Source organism: Drosophila teissieri, chromosome 2R, assembly GCF_016746235.2.
Source record: "Drosophila teissieri strain GT53w chromosome 2R, Prin_Dtei_1.1, whole genome shotgun sequence".
Classification (NCBI taxonomy): Eukaryota; Metazoa; Arthropoda; class Insecta; order Diptera; family Drosophilidae; genus Drosophila; species Drosophila teissieri.
The window spans coordinates 11,787,891-11,808,469 of record NC_053030.1 but is presented as its reverse complement, the minus strand read 5'-3'; the positions used below and the strand labels follow the sequence as shown (position 1 = coordinate 11,808,469).

Genomic DNA, 20,579 nt, shown 5'->3' with positions numbered 1-20,579 from the left:
AATTGGTTTCCTCACTAAATGAACCAAATCTTTTCTTTCTTACGGCTACCGCAAAAACCTTGCAGACAATAAAAAAGCCTATTAAGTCGTTATATAAAATTATGAACAGTCAAACATAAGTGAGAAAGTTGTATTTTACGATGCTGTTTTCAAGATTTTGTTTGGGGTCACACTGGTGGACTGTTTTGGAAGTTGTTTTTAGTTTCGAAACGCAAAAACATGGCAGAATGCTCTAATGTTCAGGTGAAACTGGAGCAGCAAAACATCAAGGAGCGCCTGAATCTGCACGTCAAGCGGCGCCTGCAGCAGGATGCGGATAATCCCATCGAGAGTCCCGAATTGCTGCCCACTGATGCGAATGCCAAACGCAGCAAGGCAAAAGATACTCCAAAACCAAGAAAACCCTACCAAAAGCGCACCGAAAAACCGAAAACAGAGGCGACTAAGTGCAAGAAAGGTATTTCACTTGATTTGGCTAAGGGATTCCCCCAAATACATTGATTTTCTTTAGTGGCACCATTGGGCAGTCCGGCAGGTGAAGTGGAGCCCTTAGATGACCAGGAAACGGAAGGTTTTTCCCCGGAGGCTCCGGATGGCAAATCCGCGAGGCGGGATTGCTGCAAAAACGCCGACATTCTGAACATGGTCCTGAACGCTAAGAAACGCATTTTAATGCAGGATCCCGAGGTGCAGGCCTTTTGGACCGAAATAACGAACTGCATCAAGGGCTGAAAACTCAACTGGGGTCATAAAATCTTTATAAAGTGGGATCGCCGTTCAGGATTTCATTTTTAAGTCGTTGTGTTATATAAATATCTTATATTAAGGCTCTTGTACATATATATAGATGGGCATGTCAATAAAATAAGTGTTAATAATATAGTCCAACTTAGTTGGGTCTTGTAATTCATCTATAGTTTGTTAGTTTGTTTAAAAATAATGCATGTAATGGCTTTTTTATAAAAACGAACTATAAAACAACACTTACAGTTGTCTATATACTGTAGTCAATGTTATATAATATTTTACATTGGCAATTTATTCAAAATCGTGTTTTGGGTTAGGGATCGTTATCTTTAGTTCCAGCTTGGTTCACATTATGACATGAAACGACTTTGTAAATTAATTACTGTTTGTTGTAAACAATCTGATAACAATATTGAAAGCAGTAATACCCTTTTAAAATGGAAATTTTAAGGGTATCACGAGTTGCGATTAGAAATAATAACTTTATCTTTAAAATATTTGTATTTCGCATACGCACTTAAAGAGCCAAGTAAAAAAAAGACAATTATTTGTAATATGTATTTAGGTGCTATAAATTTCCAAAACTCAATCGGTATTTTTAAAAAATTTTTTGAATATAAGCTAAGAGTATTGGGGTTACATTTTATTTTTTAACTTATTGCGGAATAAAAAATAATTGTATAAAACGAGAGAATTGCCAGGGTGTTCGGTGCGCAGTCGCTCTCTCGGGAAAGAGCTAGAGAGTCCAGAATCTAGAGAAACGCTTCGGCGTTCGGCGGAAATCTCGCCGGCCTGCGGACAGCTGCGGATTTGGCGGAGCGCTCAGAACGAATTTCACCGTGTTTGGGGTTGCATCTACCGCGTCGCGTGACCGCATCAGAGTCCACAGCAAATCAGGAGGCCCTTGGCAAACCAAATCGAGCATTTCAAGTACGAATACGAGTTCGAGTGTTTTTCGAGACCGGAAAGGTAGCTGGAAAAACTAGAGACCAGCGCCAAGTGGCGAGTGGCGAAAAGTGCAAAAGTCGCGGTTCTGGGATTCTGGGCGAAACGGACTTGTAAGCCGTGTTAGATAATCCCGCTTCAGTGGCGCGGTTCGCTGCTATCGATTTAACTTTTTTCGCTTGGTTTTTCTCAAAAGGGCGCTCGCGCCCTCTCTCTTTCGCTCGTTCTCGTTCTCGTTCTCAGGGTGACTGGCTCTCTCTCTTTCTCTCTCGGCCGCTTTGACTTTGAGCTTCGTCCTTGCGAGAGAATTTGCACTGGAATCGCACTTAAAACCGCCCACCCCCGCGAACCCTTCGCCCACAACTATCCACCCGTTTGCACCCGTTTCCACCCACAAGCCATTCCTCACCACCCCCCGCACCAGCCATTTTCTGAGCCCTTTTTCTCTGGCATCCGCTTTTCTTTTCGCTTTTCATTTGGGGGCCCTTTCATTTCCACTTTGGTGTCATCAGCTTGAAATAGTTCGAGAGCCAGCAAAATTGCGAATGTCTCCACTCTTACGTAAATAAATGGAATGGAATGGAAAAGAAATGAAAAGAAAATTGCATCGAAAGGGAAACTTTGCGGAAAACTATTGAAAACACTCGTGGGGTCCTGGGGCATTATATAATCGCCCAAGTAAAAGTGAAAAGTGACTGCAAAGTGAAGCAGAAGAAACACAGTGCATAAGTGATTACAAAACAAGTTGCAAGTAGAAGAGAAAATGTGCCATTGAAACTGAATAGTTGCGGATGTAATCCAGATAACCTTAAACAGGCTAATTAGCTGCTGGCCAAGTTCAAAAGCCAGCTAGTATCCCTGGAACCCTGAATCCCTTAATCCTCGAGGTCTTTGCAAGGCATTACACAACAAAAGTGCAGACCCCCCATGAATTTACCTGTGCCACCTGAGTAATTTTCCCATGCCACTTGTTCCGCTCGCGTTGTTGTTGTTTTTTTTCTCGTTCGTAGTTCGTTCCATTTTTTTAATGGCTAAATCGATATGCCAGATTCGTGCTTCTGCCAATTGTCTGGGCTCTTACATAACAACAAAAAGAACCAGCCGAAGGAAAGGCGCACACTGCCGCAGGATGGGAACTCAAAACATTTCCCACAGGAAATGCCAAAAGACGGAGACGGACGGACAGCGGAAAATAGGAGGAAAAACTATTGAGAGATGTGTGCATGGGGGAGGGGGATGGCTGAAAAGTGGGCTAGAACAGCACCTGAACTGGGTCAGTTATTGAATTTTCCGAGGGCGGAAGAGGCAGGGTGTTGCATGTCCTGCGAAATGCAGCCGAACAGCAAATGCTGAATGCTGATGGTTGACTAACATGAAACGAGGCCCACTCAGTCCAGCCACCCACCACAAATCATCATCATATGTACACATGTATAAAGACATCAAATACGGCCTGCCGATTGGAACTCTTCCTGTTCCTGTCACGTCACTTGCCAGTTGTTAGCTGCCAGTTGTTAGTTGCCAGTTGCCAGTTGACCAACAACCACAAGCAGCCATTCTGTGGGGATTGAGTGGCCGACATGACAACGGCCCCTTGGCTACCATATTGATTGGCTCCCCGTTCGCTCGGCACTCAGACGTCTTGCCTGCACGGCTGTGTATCCTCCGCCGGATGGATACCTGTGTTCGTGTGCCAGAAACCCACATCTTGCTGGCCAGCACGGGGCGTATGCGTAATATTCCCTACCCAGTACCCACATACATACATACGTTTGTCTGCTCATTGCGACTGCCGGCCAATATTTTTGGAGTGGGCTCCCAACTGCCAACTGCAGTGCTCTAGAATCTAGAATCTATGGCTTCAGTGCATTGCACTTTTCCCGATTACGAGCCATGAGGGGGAAGGGGGTTACTTGGCAGAGGGGATGGGGCTTGTGGTTTGGGGCTTGGGGCTTGACTGGGGCTCAAATGGCCAACGCCACTGCAGGCAGTCCCGGAAATGGGATGACAATGTAATTACTTGAGTGGCCAGGAAATTGGCTGTTTAAACTCAAAGTGAAGTCGCCGCGGGGGTCTAGGAGGGGGCCTAAAAGGGCGTCTAATAGGGGGCCAAAAATGGTCTAAAAGGGGGCCTATGGTCATTTAAGGGTCTATTTAGATTCAATCAATACTTGGAAATAGTTAAGGTATAGGGAAGTTCAATGAGCTCTTTGTGTAATTTACAAATCAAATCATTCAAACTGTTCATTGTGATATAGTTTCTGTAATGTATGATATGGATTATTACGGCTTTCACCCTAAAAGATACAGCCTATACACTTATAGCTTCCTAATGCCCTAAATATTTGAACTAGTTAGTTAAGACTTAATACTTTTAAGACTTAGAAATTCTTAAGCTAAGAAGGATTAATTTTCATGGTGCATTGTAAAACAATCTAATCAGATTTGAGGACAATCCTGTAAGCAAAGCCCCACAAAGCCTTTTCACTCGACAAACGTTTAAAGAAAAGGAACAGGAAAATGAATTGAACCGACAAACGGAGGAAAATGGGGATGGGGATGGGAAAGCCATCGAATCCACTTGGCCACAAATCGCAAACGTGGACTAAACTATTAAAAGCCCCTGGGAGTGGGGCAGATAATACGAAGGTGGGGTTTTTGGATGGGCGCTACGTATTGGCAGGTTGTTACCTAGCTACCGAGTACCGTTAGCAATTACCCACCATCCGGAAAAAATGTGAAAAACTGCCAGTGCTGGGTGGGAAAATCAATTGGCTGGTGGGCGCAAAGGAGGGTGGTGGGGGGTTGCAGCTGCAGCTGCAACTGTAGCTGTATTCGAGCAATCATTGCAATCCAATTAAATGGACAGTCGATCCCAAGACAAGAAGAAATAAAACCAAAAACAACAAAAAAACATGGGTGAAAATTGGAAAACAACAACAGCGAGCAAGCAGTTCGTCGTCGTTCGAATGCGTTCCACATGGCATCCACTAGCTCACTAATTGGGTCGCTAGAGGGCGCGCGTCATCGGTGAGCGAGAACGAGAGAGAACAAGTGTTTGTTGTGTAGGAAGCGGAGCGGGGTGGTGGTGCGATAGGGGGGACACTCTAGTTGCAATGCGCCGTCGCCTTGCCATCCCTTTTCCCCCTCTCAGCGCTTCCTTCGAAAATGCATTTGTCTTCCTCTTTCGTTCCGTTGCGTCCCACTTTCTGTTTTTGCCTCTTTCGGTTTGCCACTTCCCTCCTTTGGGCTTTATTTTCGCCACGGCGATTTTCATTTTCACTTTTCATCGCAGTCGACTTATGTACAAGAAAATCGGCGAACGTCATCGGGTTATTAGGAAATACGCTCGAATAACTGATTAACTTACCCAAATTCCTTTCGTTTAGTCTAATATGCTGATGTAGCATCGAGTCAGTGCGCAAATTGTCCAACGAACGGGAACTCGCCAGAGAAACAAATTGTTGCTCCAGCCGCCGGGCAGAGAAAAAGTGCAAACATCAACTGAAAACGCAAGCAAAACTAATTGAAATCAATTCAAATTCATACGAAATGTCGCCATTCATGGAGAAGACGATGTTGTTGTTAGGCGTGCTCTGCTGCATACAAGGTAAGCCAAAGCCCCAAAGTTTATGCAATGCAAAAAAACATACAGAGCCCCCCCCACCACACACACACACATGCGTATGTGCAGCCCCACACACACGCACACACACTGACGCAGTTCGAAGCCCTGACATTTAGCTTTATACAAATGCACCACACGGTGTGCCATAATTGCAAATTTGGATATTTCTATTTATAGAATAATAATAATAATCATAAGACAGATCCCCATCACATTTTGGCTCTAGATTTTAAATTCTATTATCGTTTTGTTTCTTTTTTAAAGTATTTATAAATGTTCGAATGAATATGTATTAAATCGTATTAAAATTGACAATCTGCCGATCAAGGCTAATCTCTAAAAGGCTAAATTTAATCGGGTTTAATCCAATTTAAGACGCTTATAGCTAAATACATATGTAAATTCAAGCTTTTAATCGTCAACTTGAAACAAAATGGATTATGTCAACTTACAAATACTTTTATAGGATTACGAGTATATAGATACAAAATGACAAAAGATAGTCAATCTGTAGGGGATGACTTCATCTAAATCTTTCATAAATCTTAAAGGTTATGCAGTATATTATATTGAAGTTAAAACATCATATTGGTAGTACCATCTGTAATATTACTAATAAATAACTAATTATTTCTATTTGTAGTGACCACTGCCCTGATGTGCTACGACTGCAACAGCGAGTTCGATCCCCGCTGCGGCGATCCCTTCGAGCCGTACTCCATTGGCGAGGTGAACTGCAGCAAACAGGAGCCGCTGGAGCACCTGAAGGACAAGTACAAGCCCACCCTGTGCCGCAAAACCGTGCAAAAGAGTAGGTTCCACCGAATGATGACTCCGAAAGTCAATGACTAATGCCCACTTGCTCCATAGTTTACGGGAAGACCCGGATCGTGCGAGGATGCGGATACATCCCAGACGAACACACCGACAACAAGTGCGTGAGACGCTCGGGAACCCACGACGTGGCCGCCATCTACTGCTCCTGCACCAAGGATCTGTGCAACGGAGCCAACTCGAACGCTGGCCAGTGGATGATGCTGCCCCTCATCCTGGCCGCCGGATTGGCGCTTCTGCTGAACTCGAGGCACACAATACGATTCCAGAGCTCGTAAATTGGGCTCGAACTAGCATTTCACTGCGTTCACCTGTACTTATCGTTTTCGAGTTTGTTTTCAGTGGTTTTTCGATTCAGTTCTGCAGTTGATGCTCATTTAGTTGCATAATTTACTTTAATATATATCATTTAATGAGTTCGTAAGCGTAAAACTAATAAGAATAATACGGAAATTAACCTACCTTATTTGTTTGCATCCATTAAATAAAGCAACAGGATTAAATCGAATATGGTAACACACACTTTTGGGGGCAGTAATAAAAGAACCTTGTTAAGCCTTTGTTCGAAATTAATTTTAAAATACAGAAAAACTGCCAGTAAATGTCTCCGCCTAAAAAATTCAACCGTCGACCCAAAAAAAAGTCCTTAGTAAGAAGTGCAGATCCTTGATCTACTACATAAGTCGTAACCCGAAATAACTCAAAATCAGCGACGTAGGAATACCTTTTTGCATGAGATCGAGCGATAAATGGTTTTCTTACTCAATATTTGGGGATTTACTTATGAAAACTCCGTTCTCCTTTGTTTTTACCAATATTTACATTTTCAGTTTACAACTGGGTGAATCTTTAAAGGCTTGCCCTTCAAGAAACCTGTAAGTGCAAATTTTAAAGATGAACATCTATCTTTGCGAGAAATTCTTTGCAGTAAAGAGGATTATTTCATTATTGATTATTTTGTGTCAGCTATATATTGGGATTTTATCAACCGAAAAGGAACGGAAATCCATACTTTCATTTGGTTTTTTTAAGCTTTTGTTCAGAGAACTAGTCTCAACACTTAGCAATTGATCAGTTTTGTGTAGTTCAAGAAAATAAATGGGGAAGGGCATCCTCAAAGGCAAACCCTATATGAAACCGATTAGTGCAAGTTCTAAGGATGAACACCTATCTTTACGGCAAAGAAGTTGCAATAATTTGTATTCATAGCTCATTTAAAAGCAGAAAATCAATTTTCGTAACGAGAAAATGATGAGAATAGCATTGAAATTATTAAAATTTATACAGAGTAAATAAATAAAACCAAAGGAGAATCCAATCCATCAAATACTAAATACGAGAAGGTAATAATAAAGTTTGTCCATTATAAGCTTCATGAAAACTAAACCATACTATACAGCCATGATCCCTAAGAAACATTTTCCATGGATTTCCACGAAATTCCGGCGGAAGTGGAGCTGCTAGCATGGCTGATATACATAAATCTTCCTAATACTTTAGACGGAAAGTGCATAAACATTTTGATTTGTGTCCCCAATACAATTCTAACACAAACCGAGGTACAGTCAACACAAAACATTGCAAGATATTAATAAACAGAAACACTAGCCAACATATAAAACCAGTTACAAACACATCATTTTGTGTAGAAAACCAAAAACAAAAACAAAGATATATATATACATATATATATACATGAGAAATTGCATAAATTATATAACATTATATTTATTTAGTTAAATATTATTAAGAATTATATGGAAAGATAATAAGATAAATACAGAGAGAAGCGAGAGCATATGTAGATAAACCTAACTAATTTTAATTTAAAAAATGATAACAAACACTAGCCGTTGTATCGTAATAGTGGAAAAACAAGAGAATAATTAAAAGGCGAAAAAGGAGGAAATTTGAAATCAATACCCCATTAACTAGTCGCAGTACTTAAGGTTCCACAACTAAACCTACAAATGTATTATGATGGATATTTTCGATTTTGTTCTTCATCTGAAACGATTTTCCAAGGAAGTACCCAAATCTATTGCAACTCAAGCACATCCAAAACAAAAAACCAACAAAAAAAGAAAAACACGAAAACAAAATGAAACACAAGATCACGCAAACTTTATAAACTGCAAAATTATCGAAATAATAAAGAGTCGTTAAATCACCTTTCAGCGTGAATCATATCATTGAGCTTTGCTTCACAAGAAGACGGGAAGACATTCTAAACCAAAAGTAAAAACTGAATACTTAAAACTGAAAACTAAAAACTAAAAACTAAACTAAAACAAAATGCAAACACAACGTACATACATACATATATTTCAAATTATTTAATGCAATTGAAATATGATAATGAGAAGTATTTATAATAAAACGTTTCCAAACAAGTTACTGAAACTTAAAAGATTTATGAACTAACGTAAGAAATCTACAGAAAGAACACACACCAAAAAAAAAGCTTTTGTCTGCGCTGGCTGAGTCGAATATTCTATAACCATAAATATAATACCTAAATATTATATATATCTATATAATTTCTTTTCGTTTTTATATCACAGCAACACGGATAGCAACAAAATGGGAAACTTATTTATTATGCAAGAGAAACATAACAGAAAGAACACTGCAAAGATAATAGTATAACATCCATAAGCAGATAAAAGATGCGAAAAAACAAGAAAAAGAAAAGAAAATAAAGTGAACTTGTTAATTTTTAGCATTTAAGTCTGTAAAGCTCCGCTTGTAGATGAAAAATCAATAAATAAACTAAATAAAATGGTAAATTCAATAAATGGAGACAAAAAGCTGTAAGCTTTCACAACAAAAACCAAGCGAAACTTTTTCGTATGTCACGGGGTATTTTGTTCTATATTACTCTATATACACATATATAGTCAAAATCTCTATAAATCATAATAGCTCTATTTGAGATACATCCAAATCCGTATCTTTTTGGATTCAAATTCCTTTAGGCAGGTAGTAGATAGAAAGATGGTTCTTTCACGTCCTTTGTAACTTTGAACTATCATATTACTTACTAGCTTTAGGTTACAGCACCAACGGAGACAGAAAGGAAAACAATACATCACAGTTTGTACATAAAACTTAAGTTTATTAACTGAAAATACGGTTGGAAATGAATCCCTTTTAGGCAAGCGCACTGGGAAAGACGGCATTCCTGGCAATGGGCTGGTTGGTCCTGCGCACGATCCGGATGTAGCCCTGCTCGCCCCACGTCTCCCCGAAGGAGTTCAGGCAGCGCCAGTAGTCCAGGTTGGAGTCCGCGTCGTGGTCGTAGCCCACGACCACCAGGAACTGCGAGCTCTTCGGGTTGGTGAGGGCACGCGTCTCCTGCACATAGACGCCACTGGAGTACTGCATGAATCCAAAGGTCGCCGGATTGTACTCCACAATGACGGGGAATCCATTCGACACGTAGCGCATTACGGCGGCATCATCGTTGTCGGCCACCGTGGAATAGCTGGCCAACTTCACGCCCACCGACACGGAGGATGGAGGCTGGCACATTCCCGGCGTTTTCAGGGTATTGTTATTCGGATAGTCCACCTCCGGATACAGATACGCATCCGTCAGCTGGGTGAGGTAGTTGAGGGCAGCCAGGGGCGTCTGGGTGGTGCATCCGGTGCCCATGCCCGCACAGTCCAGCAGCTGCTGGGCGGACAGCGACGAGGGCAGCGGATTGGCCGTCTGCACGGCATTCATGATCTCCACGGCCTTGGCGGTGGCGTAGGCCCAACTGCTGCTGCAGTTCACGCCCTGATCCTCCACATCTACGGTGAGTCCGAAGTCCGTGATGATGTCGAAGGTGGCGGCTGCCGCCTGACTGGTGGGAGGATCACTGGCCTCCGAGGTCACCGAGCTCACGGCCTTGGGCAGCAGGGCTGCGAACTGGATCAGCCGGATGTCCGAGAACTGATTGACCGCCTCGCGGAAGCTGGTGCGATTCCTATCCGCCTGGGCATTGTGCTGGGCCACCTGGTTGCGGTTGTAGATGAAGTAGTAGTTGGCGAAGTTACGCGCCGAGGTCGAGGCATAGGTCTTGTTGAAGTCATCCTGTAAACAGAAAGAGTGGAATTTCATGACTAGTATATCATTACCTAAAATGGTAGTAATATGCAATCCTTTTCAGTGCAATGAGTTTAAAGATGTGAAACACCAAGTACAATGAACCAGTTGCCAAAGTACCATATTGGCTTCAAAATTATATTTAAATCCCATCCGTTTACGCCGTAGTCTACATACCTCGTAAGTTTGAAAGTCCACTAGATCCTGGCCATGATTAAAGGCCCATCCACTCTGGGTGGTTAGTAGAAGGCAGCAAAGTAGCAACTTAAAGATGAACATGACGAAAACCGAAATCCGCACCAACTAATGCCGCAAGAACGTTGGAACGATCTTTTATAGGCAACGGCAACTCTCCTTCTGATTGCAAACGCAAATAGAAGTTTACCATAGCGACTTACTTTCGCAAGAAAAGTGCAAATAGATTTCTACGAGGCCTTGAATTCGCACTTCGCCTACAGCACTCGAACGTGGTGGTATTACTCGTAGTATCTATCCATATTCCGGGTGGGTCTTCTCGATAAGCCCCTGTTAGATGGAAAAGTCGGGGTGCGCTGTGTTTGCCCAATAAACTTGTCAAATGCCCCATTTCGTATCGCTGCGATTCGGTGGGTTCTCGTATCTCTGTTAATTCGAAATCCCCACTGGCCCAGTTCAGAAAGGTCCAAGCCCATGCCCATGGAGTATCGTAAACGCCTGTCTAATGCCAACTTATCGTCTAGTTATGAGGTTTTGTCTTCTGCGCAGCCATGACTAATCACAGTCATACTTTGTGGCGTCCATAAACGTTGCAACACCGTTGATAGATACATAGATACGTAGATAGAAAGATAGATAGATAGGCCCGTTTGAAGAGTTGGCCAAATTGCTGTAAACCAAGTGCTAAATGAGTTGTTTGGCAATTTCCATCGCGTCAGTCTGGCATATTTACATTCGAAGTAGTAATGCGGCATCATCTTGAATCTCTGCAAATAGGTGAATCCATATGGGATATGGGCAGTCAATGAACTTTTTAGCAAACTCCCCAACAAATTCGACCACAAATCTGTTAATTGAAAGGTAAATAAATTGGTAGCTTTTATTGGCCACCAATTCAATACTAATCTTAATGGTTTTATTTCAATTTATAGTTATTTGAAGTCATTGATGGTTTCACTCATACTTAAACTTATATTCATACTCGAGCTTGGTTTGAAGCTTGTCAGTAAAACAAAAGATATACTAATACAAAGTAGTTAGCGATGCCAACATAAATGCAGTAACGAAACACGCTTTAAAATCTTTCTTACTGCATTCAAATTAGTAACTTCTGCAACTAATCGTTCGATGCGTGAAACCTGTGGAATCCATCCCATTAATTATGAACTGTTTAAAAACATGTTTGGCTATTTTCTCTTTCGTTACAAATGACTTAATATGCAATTGGGCAATAGGCAATTACTATGCAGGCATAAAATGGAGACACCTATAGACCCATAAACCAGATGGCCGGTCGAAATGAAGATGAATATGCGATTCGGTTTTCAAAAAGATTCAAATTGGTGGCCCATCCAGTTTTGGCCAGGTGTCCCACCATCCAACTCCAGGCCCTATAAAACCGAGATGTGCGGGTCGAGCGCCGCTTATAATCTCGCCGGTCTTCGGGTCTTCGAGTCACCATCTTCGAATAGATCTGTGAACGCGGAAGGTGTTCGAACATTTCTCCCAGAAACCCATAAAAGGTGATTAAGTCGAGGTGATTTTCAACATATTGTGTAGTGCGTGTGTGTTTTCGATTCATAAAGCATCGCTGAAGACAAGAGAACTGCAATTGCAATTAAAACGTACATTCGAGTTGGAATCTGCGTACAGAAAGGGGAATCCATCGCCTTTCACCAGGCACAGCATGTGATCAGTATTTATGGCATCGAAAGTGAAATTTTAGCCTGCGGTTCCCCATCTAAATCTAGATTTGATTTTGATTTATTTGGGCCCTCGGTGAAGCCAGTTTGGGCTGAGGAAATAAAAGGAGAGACGAGGCCGCGAAATCATTCATATGTCGAAATTCAGCCGAATCGAATGCTTGCACTAATGTAATTATGCTAAGCATATGCAAATGAGCTTATTCAACCAGCAATTATTCACGTGTCATCGGTGATCGAATTCGCACATCCAGACCGGAAAAACGAACATCAAATGCTCTGCTGGTTTCAAAAGTCAATTAAACTTGGCTAGATCGATTGAGTTTGAGAAATTAAGACACGACTAAATACAGAGGATAATTAATTACCCATTAACGCGATGGCTGACAGAAGCGAGATGAAAAAAATAGACAATAATAAAATTTTTGTTTATTTGTTTAATAGTTCATTATGTTGTTGATTAGCACAGAAACCATGTTGATTTGTGCATGAGTGATCATTAAATGATTTGGTTGTTTCGGAAAGATGCTGGTTAAACAAAAAATTAATTGGCTTGTTAGTTTTATGTTGGTTTTCCCCAAAAATTGCATTTAGTTAGGTAACTTTAAAAGGAGATGAGATAAATGCAAACATAATATCTAAGCACAGCATTCATGAATACAAATTAATGCTGCATGAGGACACTCCACTGAATATTTACCAAAAACCATAAACTGGATGCATATTTTAAAATCGAGTCAACGAATGGATTTATGTGTTCCACGCATGTGGCCTGTTTCCGAATGGTTTAAAATTTTGAATATTTATATATACTATATTAATAGATGCCTCCCATGAGTTGCAGGGCAGTTTGTGTCGATTTGAGGTGAATGGACGGGCCAAGTGGGCCGGCGATTAACGTTGACAGATGTGGCAAGGAAAGGGGTCGCGGGATGGGCATGGTGTAACTATGTGTGTTGGCCAAGTGCTTACCTAACGCTTTCCACTCTCTCTGCTGTCCACCGTTCCAGATGCGGATGTGCTCACCGATGTGGCTGCAGATGGCGCTGGGACTGGCCCTGCTGGGTGCTGTGTCATTGCAGCAACTGCAGTCGTTCCCCAAGCTCTGCGATGTGCAAAACTTCGACGACTTCCTCCGGCAGACGGGCAAGGTGTACTCGGATGAGGAGCGGCTCTATCGCGAGAGTATCTTCGCCGCCAAGATGTCGCTCATCACGCTGAGCAACAAGAACGCCGACAATGGAGTGGCCGGATTCCGGCTGGGCGTGAACACGCTGGCCGACATGACCAGGAAGGAGATAGCCACCTTGCTGGGCTCTAAGGTCTCCGAATTCGGCGAGTAAGTAGCACCTTCCGATCTAGCAGATCTAGAGTTCAGGGGAAGTCACATTTGATCATCAGCGAATTATCACCCAGCTTATAGCTTTCAAACTGGTTTAGGGACTGTCGTCACATGATTTGTAACATTACGTAGGTGCCGATCGTTTTGCCTGTTATGCCAATTAAGCATTATTGAATTTATTAACAAATTCCGACCATAGACTTGTGGTTTCCAAAAACTATGATCCGAATGGGTGGAAACAAACAAAACCCTTCCATATTGAGCTAATTTATTACTCACTTTACGATGCGGCACCATAACAAAAGTTTCGATTGTTTATCATATATCTATTTATTACTTTTCAAACTGAGAACATTATGAATAGAATTTGCCACTGCATAATCTAGACAGAATTCCTTATGGTAGTTAGTCCAGTTCCGATTTTACTAATTTCATTTAGTCTTTAGAAGAACGATTACTAATATGAACATACATATCAACTCTCACCTTGCAGGAGATACACGAATGGCCATGTCAACTTTGTGACTCCGGCGAGGAAGCCGGGTAGTGCCAATCTGCCGGAGATGTTCGATTGGCGCGAGAAGGGAGGAGTGACGCCGCCCGGATACCAGGGTGTGGGATGCGGTGCCTGCTGGTCGTTCGCCACCACGGGAGCCCTCGAGGGTCACCTCTTCCGGCGCACTGGAGTGCTGGCCTCGCTGTCGCAGCAGAATCTGGTGGACTGTGCCGATGACTACGGCAACATGGGATGCGACGGTGGCTTCCAGGAGTACGGTTTCGAGTATATTCGCGATCACGGCGTAACGCTGGCCAACAAATATCCGTACACGCAGGCGGAGATGCAGTGCCGACAGAACGAAACCGCCGGCCGCCCACCGCGTGAGAGTCTGGTGAAGATTCGCGACTATGCCACCATTACGCCGGGTGATGAGGAGAAGATGAAGGAGGTGATCGCCACGCTGGGTCCACTGGCCTGCTCCATGAACGCGGACACCATCTCGTTCGAGCAGTACAGCGGTGGAATCTACGAGGACGAGGAGTGCAACCAGGGCGAGTTGAACCACTCGGTCACCGTGGTGGGCTATGGATCGGAGAACGGACGCGACTACTGGATCATCAAGAACTCGTACTCCCAGAATTGGGGCGAGGGCGGCTTTATGCGCCTGCCCCGCAATGCAGGTGGCTTCTGCGGCATCGCCAGCGAGTGCAGCTACCCCATCCTGTAGGCTCGCCACTGCGCCCATGTGCAGTTAGATAGATAGTATAGTCAATTACAAACCACGAATTTATAACTTTGTTACTGTAGTTTTGTAAGCTTTGTGGTCACCACATCGATTCCGTGAGTCACGCGGTTAATAAATGAAACAAGTGCCTTATGGGTTTGCGTTGAGTTCTTGGATAACTAAGGGAAAATAGATCTAATAATTATTTTCGGTCCAATTTTTGTTTTGAGAAAGATGTTCTTCATGAAGAACTACTCTGCGTGGGAAATTGCTCGTGAAACTAATAAATTTCAATTTGGCACAGTCCACTGTGCACTTGCACAATACACACATAACCGTACAGGCTTTTGTAATTAAAGATAGATCTACAAAAAACAAGAGAAAGCGCTATAGGCGGGTGCCACGACTATTGTATACCCAGCGTATCAAAAATGTACGCCATTACCCTGTGAAATATTATTGGCAACGTTTTAAATCAAAATACTTTATACTTCATAGGGTCGGAACAATTAGATATAGCCGTTACATTTTTTCCAACGCATATAGTATGCCCGTCGAGTAATGGGCATAAAAACAAAAACAGGCCTTACATTTCCAATTAATTTAATTTAATACTGATGCGAAAAATCATAAGCGAAGTCATACGGACAAGGTCACGTAAATGCAGTTACTCTTTAGAAAGATCCAATTTTAAGAGAAAAGAGAGGCAGCAAAATGATCGGTACTCGTTGGAGGCTTTTATGTATGTTTCTCTCCGAATGCAGCTGAGTTTTGAGTACTTGCACTGATATACATATGTATGTATTCTCCATATAATTTGCGATTCTCGCAGCTCGGAGCGCAGTACGAGAAGAGATTTCAAGATGAGCTCAGCTCTCATGCTAGCTGTCGTCCCACTGATCCTGCACTTGCTGGGCGTGGCTGTGGGCGCACCAGCGAGCACATCACCTGCAATGCCAAAACTCAATTCAGATAATGAGGTGAATACTGGGAAGAGCCCCACTGACTCATCGACATCCACAAGTGAACCCACCTCTGGCTTATCTGCGTTCGAGGAGGAATGCCAGTTTGCTTGGCAAAAGTTCTTGGTAAGCTCTTTGATCGTATGATTCCAGGAATGAATCGTTCAAGGAAGTTATTTGCATGCTCTAAGATCGATTATGATGCGCACTACGATAATGACTCCGAACGGCAAATGCGACGCAAGGTATTCTGCGGGAATTGGCAAAAAGTTCGCGATCACAATTTAAAATACGATTCGGGGGCTGTCAGCTTTAGGAAGGGTATCAACCAGTTCAGCGATCTCGACTTTAAAGAGTGGAAAGAGAAACAAACTCCCAGACTCAAGCCAGAAATCACCGGAGAATCATTCGAGGAGGAGAGGGACAAACTGGCTGGCCAGGCTGCATGGGAAAAAATCTTGGTAAGATCAGCTGAGTTATTCAAACCAACTTCAAATAATTATGCATGTACGAATAACAGATTGACTTTGGAGCAAATGTGCAGAATGAAAAGTGGGCCGAGCCCCTCAAGAAGGATATAAAAAAGTTGACTGAAATTGACCTTGAGAATCGACCTACTTCCGCTCCTGGGATTTCTAAGGAAGAGGCCACCACATCTACGTCCAAGATGGATCAAGATGATATCAAATGCCAGGCAGCTTGGGAGAAGTTTATGGTAAGATATGGTTGGAAACTTAAAGAATTGGGATTAAAGGTGCCTTTTTCAATTGCAGAATGACTTTAAGCCGAGATATCAAGATGATACTGAAATCGAAAAACGCCGAATTATATTTTGCAACAACTGGAAAGCGATTCAGAAACACAATTTACAGTTTGACTTGGGAGTCGAATCTTTCAAGAAGGGCATAAATCAGTGGAGTGATCTTACCGTAGAGGAGTGGAAAAACAAACAACGACCTCATATAGCTCCAGATTTTTAAAGAGAAAAAAACGACTACAGAAATGAGCAAGGTCCCTCAAGGTCTAAAAAAGAGGTTCTTTAAAAAGTAAATGGTAAGATATTGAACAACGAACATTCCATTTAGAAATATATAATCCCAATAATTATATAATATTCAGATGAAAGTTACCAACACAGACACTACAGTCTATTACTCACCTTTCAAATACACGCAAAAATATTGCAATTAACGCATAGAGAATACTTGACCGTTTTTGGGTTGATTTTTAAAAATATGTATTTATTATTTCTTGAGGGGCTGTCCAGTTGAGAATCTTGCTTGAGGAGTTTATCTATGACAATAGTGTTTCGCAAATGTTCAAGCCGATTTTGGGCCGTTTTGGGTTCGCTATTTAAATCGATCATTAAGTTTTAAATGAGTAAATTTTGTTTTATGTTTCTTTCTCTACCTTTGTTACTTCTTTAGTTTTTTAGTTTTTTATAACGCACACGAACTCTACATGATTAATTTATACTTGTATATTTGCTGAGATCCCTATCTCCTTGTTGCATTTAACAGGGCGCTTCGTATTACACATACAATCCGTAAATATATATAATATATAATATATGTATATAGTATTTAATTTAACAAATACATTTGTAGGTTATCGCAACTTGCTGCACTAAGTGAACATTTATGTATTATGTAATCAATATGTTTACATTCATTGATATCGATCTGAGTACTCGTATATCGAAGTGGTCAACACACCCACTATTTTCTGTGGGCGAACCGCTTCTTTGCAATGCATAATGGGTATTTGCTGGGGCATTTATAGTTACTATACAAATCTTTTGGTAGGAAGGGGGTGGCAACAGTAAGCCTTGAACAAGCCCTATACCATTTCAATTCGGCGTGTTTTGCGAACCATAACTAGAAATATAGTATGTTATTCCTGCAGTAATCTCCCGAGTACTGAATCCCTCACAACAATTCTACGGTTATTGATCTCTTACGGTTTAGAATTTACATATTGTTTGGCGTTTATTGTAGTGGTTGCACTCTGTACTCTGCTGCTCATCTAACCAAGCATCGACCCTGGCCACAGGTCTATTAGTTGGGTAAATCTCAGATGGTAAATTGGATATGTGGCTTGAGCAGTGGTTCGTATGTCCTTTAACTACTCGTATTTGCACTGCACGTGTGTAAATTTATCTAAAAAACGTCGTGTTTCCCTCTGTCTCGAGCTATTGCCATTGCTAACAAGCTGATTATCGGGGGACCAGGGTCTGGCACAAATCAAATCATATATACCACACCATACCATAGCATATGGTATGTACGTACACGTAAACACTAAATAACTAACAACGTTGAAAGCGCGGGTTGCATGTATACATATGGGATATATAACTAGTTGTATATCTGTATATCTGTATAATATATTGCAACAAATTTCCACTACAAAAAACTGCACACTCAACTTAAAGGGCTAGCTTACGAGTTACTCGAACTACTCATCCGATCCATCCCACATCGGATATATCCCATATAATATCTCCCATCGCATAATATCTCCCAATAGCTAAAGCCGGTGCGTGGATTGGTTTCTGCTGCTGCCTGCTTGTTGCATCAATTGTTATTGTTATTGTTTCGGTTACTCTTGTTATATGTTCGACATCGGTGTATATGGTAAAGCCAACTTGTGTGTTGTAGCTGTTTAGTCGTGTAATTCCTTGCCAGTTGCACTACAAAATCGAGGTGAGTGTGTGTGCGGACAACGGAGGAGCAGGTGTGTTAATTCCTTAGTAGGTGGGCTGCTGGTACTCCAATCCGGATTGTTGCTGCTCCATGCCTCCTGCGGGAAAAAACTCAAATTACTCAGGTGCCTAAGAGGGGGAAATCTCAAATGCTCTTTAGAAGAAGTTAGGATCAGTGAATAACTAAAAACTTGGCACTCATAGCTAATATGATACAGAAATGAACTCACCCTGCTGGGGCTGGCCAAATGGAGAGGCGCTGTACTGGTCGTTGTCGTTGTCCATGGAGTATCCGTAGGCCTGCTGGTGGACCACATTGGCCGGGTCCGTTTCGAAGGCAGAGGTGAACTCATCGCCGGCGCCGATCAGGAAACGCTTGTAGGCCATCAGGGCGCACAAGGCCTGCAGAAAGAAGGCAAAAATCAGTAAACTGGGCACTAAAAGGACGGAAATCTACTAACCCAGCTGACAATCGAGAAGAGGCAGAACCAAATGGCGGTCTTCATGCTGCCAGCTCCGATTCCCAGCGGCGGTGGGGGTGAGGAGCTCCATTGGGACCACAAGTACAAGAAGGCCACGAAGTACATGAAGGTCCAGAAGGCTGCGACGAAGGATTGCCATTAGTCATGTGTTGTCAGGCGGGATATACTTGGTCAGAACTTACCCGAGAAACCCATGTCGGCCATGACGTAACGCTTTCTGCTCTTCACCGACGACATCCGTTCGAACAGGAACTCGCCACCCATGAAACCCATGGAGGCCAGGAACCCGAAGACGCCCACCATGTTGCCATACTTGCAGGCCATGCCGTCGCCATTATACAGGCAGTACTCCTTGCCATCCTTCTCCGTCCAGCCCTCCGAGGATATGCAGCCGAAGACCACCACCGAGAAGAGCTGGAAAATCAAGAGAATTCCCAATTAATGAGGGCGCCCATTAACTTTTAATGGTCCTTTTATATGCACACGGAAATGTTGAAGAGCTGAAAACGCCTCAGAGCGCCATTAAATCAACTATATAGCGGTCTGGTTTTAAAAATTTTAATGTATAGTTTAAGTGTCTTTTAAATCACTCTACTGGGTTATGGATGAAAGTACCAGAAATTTTGTGTAAAACTATGAACTGTTGATTAAACTTTTACTTATTTTAGGAAACTAATTTTCAGATTCTGGCTTTCGAATCATCATTTTATTACTCTGATATGGAACTCGCACTCCAATATTGATTATCTTGAGCAGGTGCAACAAACCAGAAGTTCAAGTACACAGACAACGCGGCAGACACGTACTTATGTTTGTGACCCAATTTGCGGACTGAAGGCCAAGTTTGGTTTGTTTGGCCAGGAAGAAAAGAGCGGGAATGGTTCTGCAAACGCAGAGTCCTTGGTCACAAGAGTGGGCAAATATTACGTATACACAAATGGAAAGCAAACAGGCGGCGAGCTACCGCCCCCTCGGTTATACCGTTTTCCCACTGCCCCGCTGACGCACATCAAGTCGATGGTAAAATAGAGTCCTAAGCCTAGTGGCCAATTGCCCGGGCACCTTACCACCTTTAATTATAAAGCTTTCATGGACGTGAGACTTTTTATAGGCCCTCTGCAGCTGAACTCTAAAGCACTCCCACTATTTAGTGGCATATATCTCTATTCCCAGCGCCCCCCTCTGCAGCGGGGGCAAGCAAATCGGATTTTTGTGCGCCCCTGTGGCAACATTCTTGGACCAAGAAGGACTCAACTCTCGCACTAGTTCATGAATTATGCGGGGTGTAAACAGTGTGACAATCGGGTCATGTGAGTGGCGTGTGCGTCCACAAATCCCAGCGATTCCCCGGACGCAGCTTGTGCGAGCCCCAACTCACCCAGCAGAGGGCCCTGATGACCACTTGGGGCTTCATGGCGAACGTGAGGGGGTCGAAGGCGCCGCCAGCCTTGCCGCCCCCGTAGGCGCCACCGTTATTGATGCTGAGTATCTGGTTGAGCATGTCCATGGTGATATGATGGGTATCTGCTGCTCGGGTTGCACGGCTCAGAACGGTTTACACGGGGCTTGCTGCGGGGCTCTCCGCTTGGCGTTTTCACTGGCTGTTGTGAAAAATCGAACGCTTCTTGGGTCCGTGGGGCCAAGGGCAAAGTGGGGGCGGCTCACCCACTGCTGTGTGTGTGTATATGTATATATATATATAGCGTGCGTGGTGTGGGTGGG

At 42.8% G+C, this 20,579-nt stretch overlaps 6 protein-coding genes across 8 annotated transcripts; 4 read left to right on the top strand and 2 right to left on the bottom strand.

The window, feature by feature from the left end:
• The first annotated feature begins 163 nt into the window (after positions 1-163).
• On the top strand, positions 164-888 carry LOC122614232. The gene is made up of 2 exons (XM_043788761.1): positions 164-457; positions 512-888. Exons 1-2 carry the CDS (start codon positions 220-222, stop codon positions 730-732), a joined length of 459 nt encoding a protein of 152 aa, XP_043644696.1. The 5' UTR covers positions 164-219; the 3' UTR covers positions 733-888.
• Positions 889-1,578: 690 nt separating this feature from the next.
• LOC122612488 lies at positions 1,579-8,936 on the top strand. 2 transcript variants are annotated; one of them, XM_043786145.1, is made up of 4 exons: positions 1,579-1,677; positions 5,082-5,302; positions 5,964-6,131; positions 6,191-8,936. In XM_043786145.1, the coding sequence occupies exons 2-4, from the start codon at positions 5,245-5,247 to the stop codon at positions 6,430-6,432; spliced, it is 468 nt and encodes a 155-aa protein (XP_043642080.1). In that variant the 5' UTR covers positions 1,579-1,677; positions 5,082-5,244; the 3' UTR covers positions 6,433-8,936. The 2 variants fall into 2 exon arrangements, with proteins under 2 accessions (XP_043642080.1, XP_043642079.1); XM_043786144.1 differs by having other exon boundaries at positions 1,583-1,716.
• Positions 8,937-9,295: 359 nt separating this feature from the next.
• Positions 9,296-10,564, bottom strand: LOC122614057 (zingipain-1). The gene is made up of 2 exons (XM_043788520.1): positions 10,424-10,564; positions 9,296-10,234 (listed from the first exon to the last, which is right to left on the bottom strand). Exons 1-2 carry the CDS (start codon positions 10,523-10,525, stop codon positions 9,308-9,310), a joined length of 1,029 nt encoding a protein of 342 aa, XP_043644455.1. The 5' UTR covers positions 10,526-10,564; the 3' UTR covers positions 9,296-9,307.
• A 1,844-nt stretch (positions 10,565-12,408) lies between these two features.
• Positions 12,409-14,849, top strand: LOC122614257 (procathepsin L). Its single transcript, XM_043788792.1, has 3 exons — positions 12,409-12,438; positions 13,155-13,483; positions 13,980-14,849. The coding sequence occupies exons 2-3, from the start codon at positions 13,155-13,157 to the stop codon at positions 14,710-14,712; spliced, it is 1,062 nt and encodes a 353-aa protein (XP_043644727.1). The 5' UTR covers positions 12,409-12,438; the 3' UTR covers positions 14,713-14,849.
• Positions 14,850-15,555: 706 nt separating this feature from the next.
• Positions 15,556-17,240, top strand: LOC122613643. 2 transcript variants are annotated; one of them, XR_006325701.1, is made up of 5 exons: positions 15,556-15,797; positions 15,863-16,132; positions 16,192-16,386; positions 16,445-16,724; positions 16,791-17,240. XR_006325701.1 is itself a non-coding variant. In XM_043787927.1 (4 exons), the coding sequence occupies exons 1-4, from the start codon at positions 15,573-15,575 to the stop codon at positions 16,649-16,651; spliced, it is 897 nt and encodes a 298-aa protein (XP_043643862.1). In that variant the 5' UTR covers positions 15,556-15,572; the 3' UTR covers positions 16,652-16,785. The 2 variants fall into 2 exon arrangements, 1 of the variants encoding a protein (XP_043643862.1); XM_043787927.1 differs by lacking the exon at positions 16,791-17,240 and having other exon boundaries at positions 16,445-16,785.
• A 198-nt stretch (positions 17,241-17,438) lies between these two features.
• On the bottom strand, positions 17,439-20,370 carry LOC122613647 (synaptogyrin). The gene is made up of 5 exons (XM_043787929.1): positions 20,236-20,370; positions 19,040-19,271; positions 18,837-18,976; positions 18,606-18,777; positions 17,439-18,473 (listed from the first exon to the last, which is right to left on the bottom strand). Exons 1-5 carry the CDS (start codon positions 20,362-20,364, stop codon positions 18,421-18,423), a joined length of 726 nt encoding a protein of 241 aa, XP_043643864.1. The 5' UTR covers positions 20,365-20,370; the 3' UTR covers positions 17,439-18,420.
• Positions 20,371-20,579: the final 209 nt, after the last annotated feature.

What these genes read in the sequence shown, in the direction of transcription:
- LOC122614232 (XM_043788761.1), top strand. Translation starts at nt 220, where the DNA reads ATGGCAGAATGCTCTAATGTTCAGGTGAAACTGGAGCAGCAAAACATC. An exon ending in GGCGACTAAGTGCAAGAAAG is followed by an intron (nt 458 to 511) that starts GTATTTCACTTG and finishes GATTTTCTTTAG; the next exon opens with TGGCACCATTGGGCAGTCCG.
- LOC122612488 (XM_043786145.1), top strand. Translation starts at nt 5,245, where the DNA reads ATGTCGCCATTCATGGAGAAGACGATGTTGTTGTTAGGCGTGCTCTGC. An exon ending in CGTGCTCTGCTGCATACAAG is followed by an intron (nt 5,303 to 5,963) that starts GTAAGCCAAAGC and finishes TTCTATTTGTAG; the next exon opens with TGACCACTGCCCTGATGTGC. An exon ending in CCGCAAAACCGTGCAAAAGA is followed by an intron (nt 6,132 to 6,190) that starts GTAGGTTCCACC and finishes CTTGCTCCATAG; the next exon opens with TTTACGGGAAGACCCGGATC.
- LOC122614057 (XM_043788520.1), bottom strand. Translation starts at nt 10,525, where the DNA reads ATGTTCATCTTTAAGTTGCTACTTTGCTGCCTTCTACTAACCACCCAG. An exon ending in TGGACTTTCAAACTTACGAG is followed by an intron (nt 10,235 to 10,423) that starts GTATGTAGACTA and finishes TTCTGTTTACAG; the next exon opens with GATGACTTCAACAAGACCTA.
- LOC122614257 (XM_043788792.1), top strand. Translation starts at nt 13,155, where the DNA reads ATGCGGATGTGCTCACCGATGTGGCTGCAGATGGCGCTGGGACTGGCC. An exon ending in AAGGTCTCCGAATTCGGCGA is followed by an intron (nt 13,484 to 13,979) that starts GTAAGTAGCACC and finishes CTCACCTTGCAG; the next exon opens with GAGATACACGAATGGCCATG.
- LOC122613643 (XM_043787927.1), top strand. Translation starts at nt 15,573, where the DNA reads ATGAGCTCAGCTCTCATGCTAGCTGTCGTCCCACTGATCCTGCACTTG. An exon ending in TTGCTTGGCAAAAGTTCTTG is followed by an intron (nt 15,798 to 15,862) that starts GTAAGCTCTTTG and finishes GCATGCTCTAAG; the next exon opens with ATCGATTATGATGCGCACTA. An exon ending in CTGCATGGGAAAAAATCTTG is followed by an intron (nt 16,133 to 16,191) that starts GTAAGATCAGCT and finishes TACGAATAACAG; the next exon opens with ATTGACTTTGGAGCAAATGT.
- LOC122613647 (XM_043787929.1), bottom strand. Translation starts at nt 20,364, where the DNA reads ATGGACATGCTCAACCAGATACTCAGCATCAATAACGGTGGCGCCTAC. An exon ending in TCATCAGGGCCCTCTGCTGG is followed by an intron (nt 19,272 to 20,235) that starts GTGAGTTGGGGC and finishes TTGATTTTCCAG; the next exon opens with CTCTTCTCGGTGGTGGTCTT. An exon ending in ATTTGGCCAGCCCCAGCAGG is followed by an intron (nt 18,474 to 18,605) that starts GTGAGTTCATTT and finishes TTTTTCCCGCAG; the next exon opens with GAGGCATGGAGCAGCAACAA.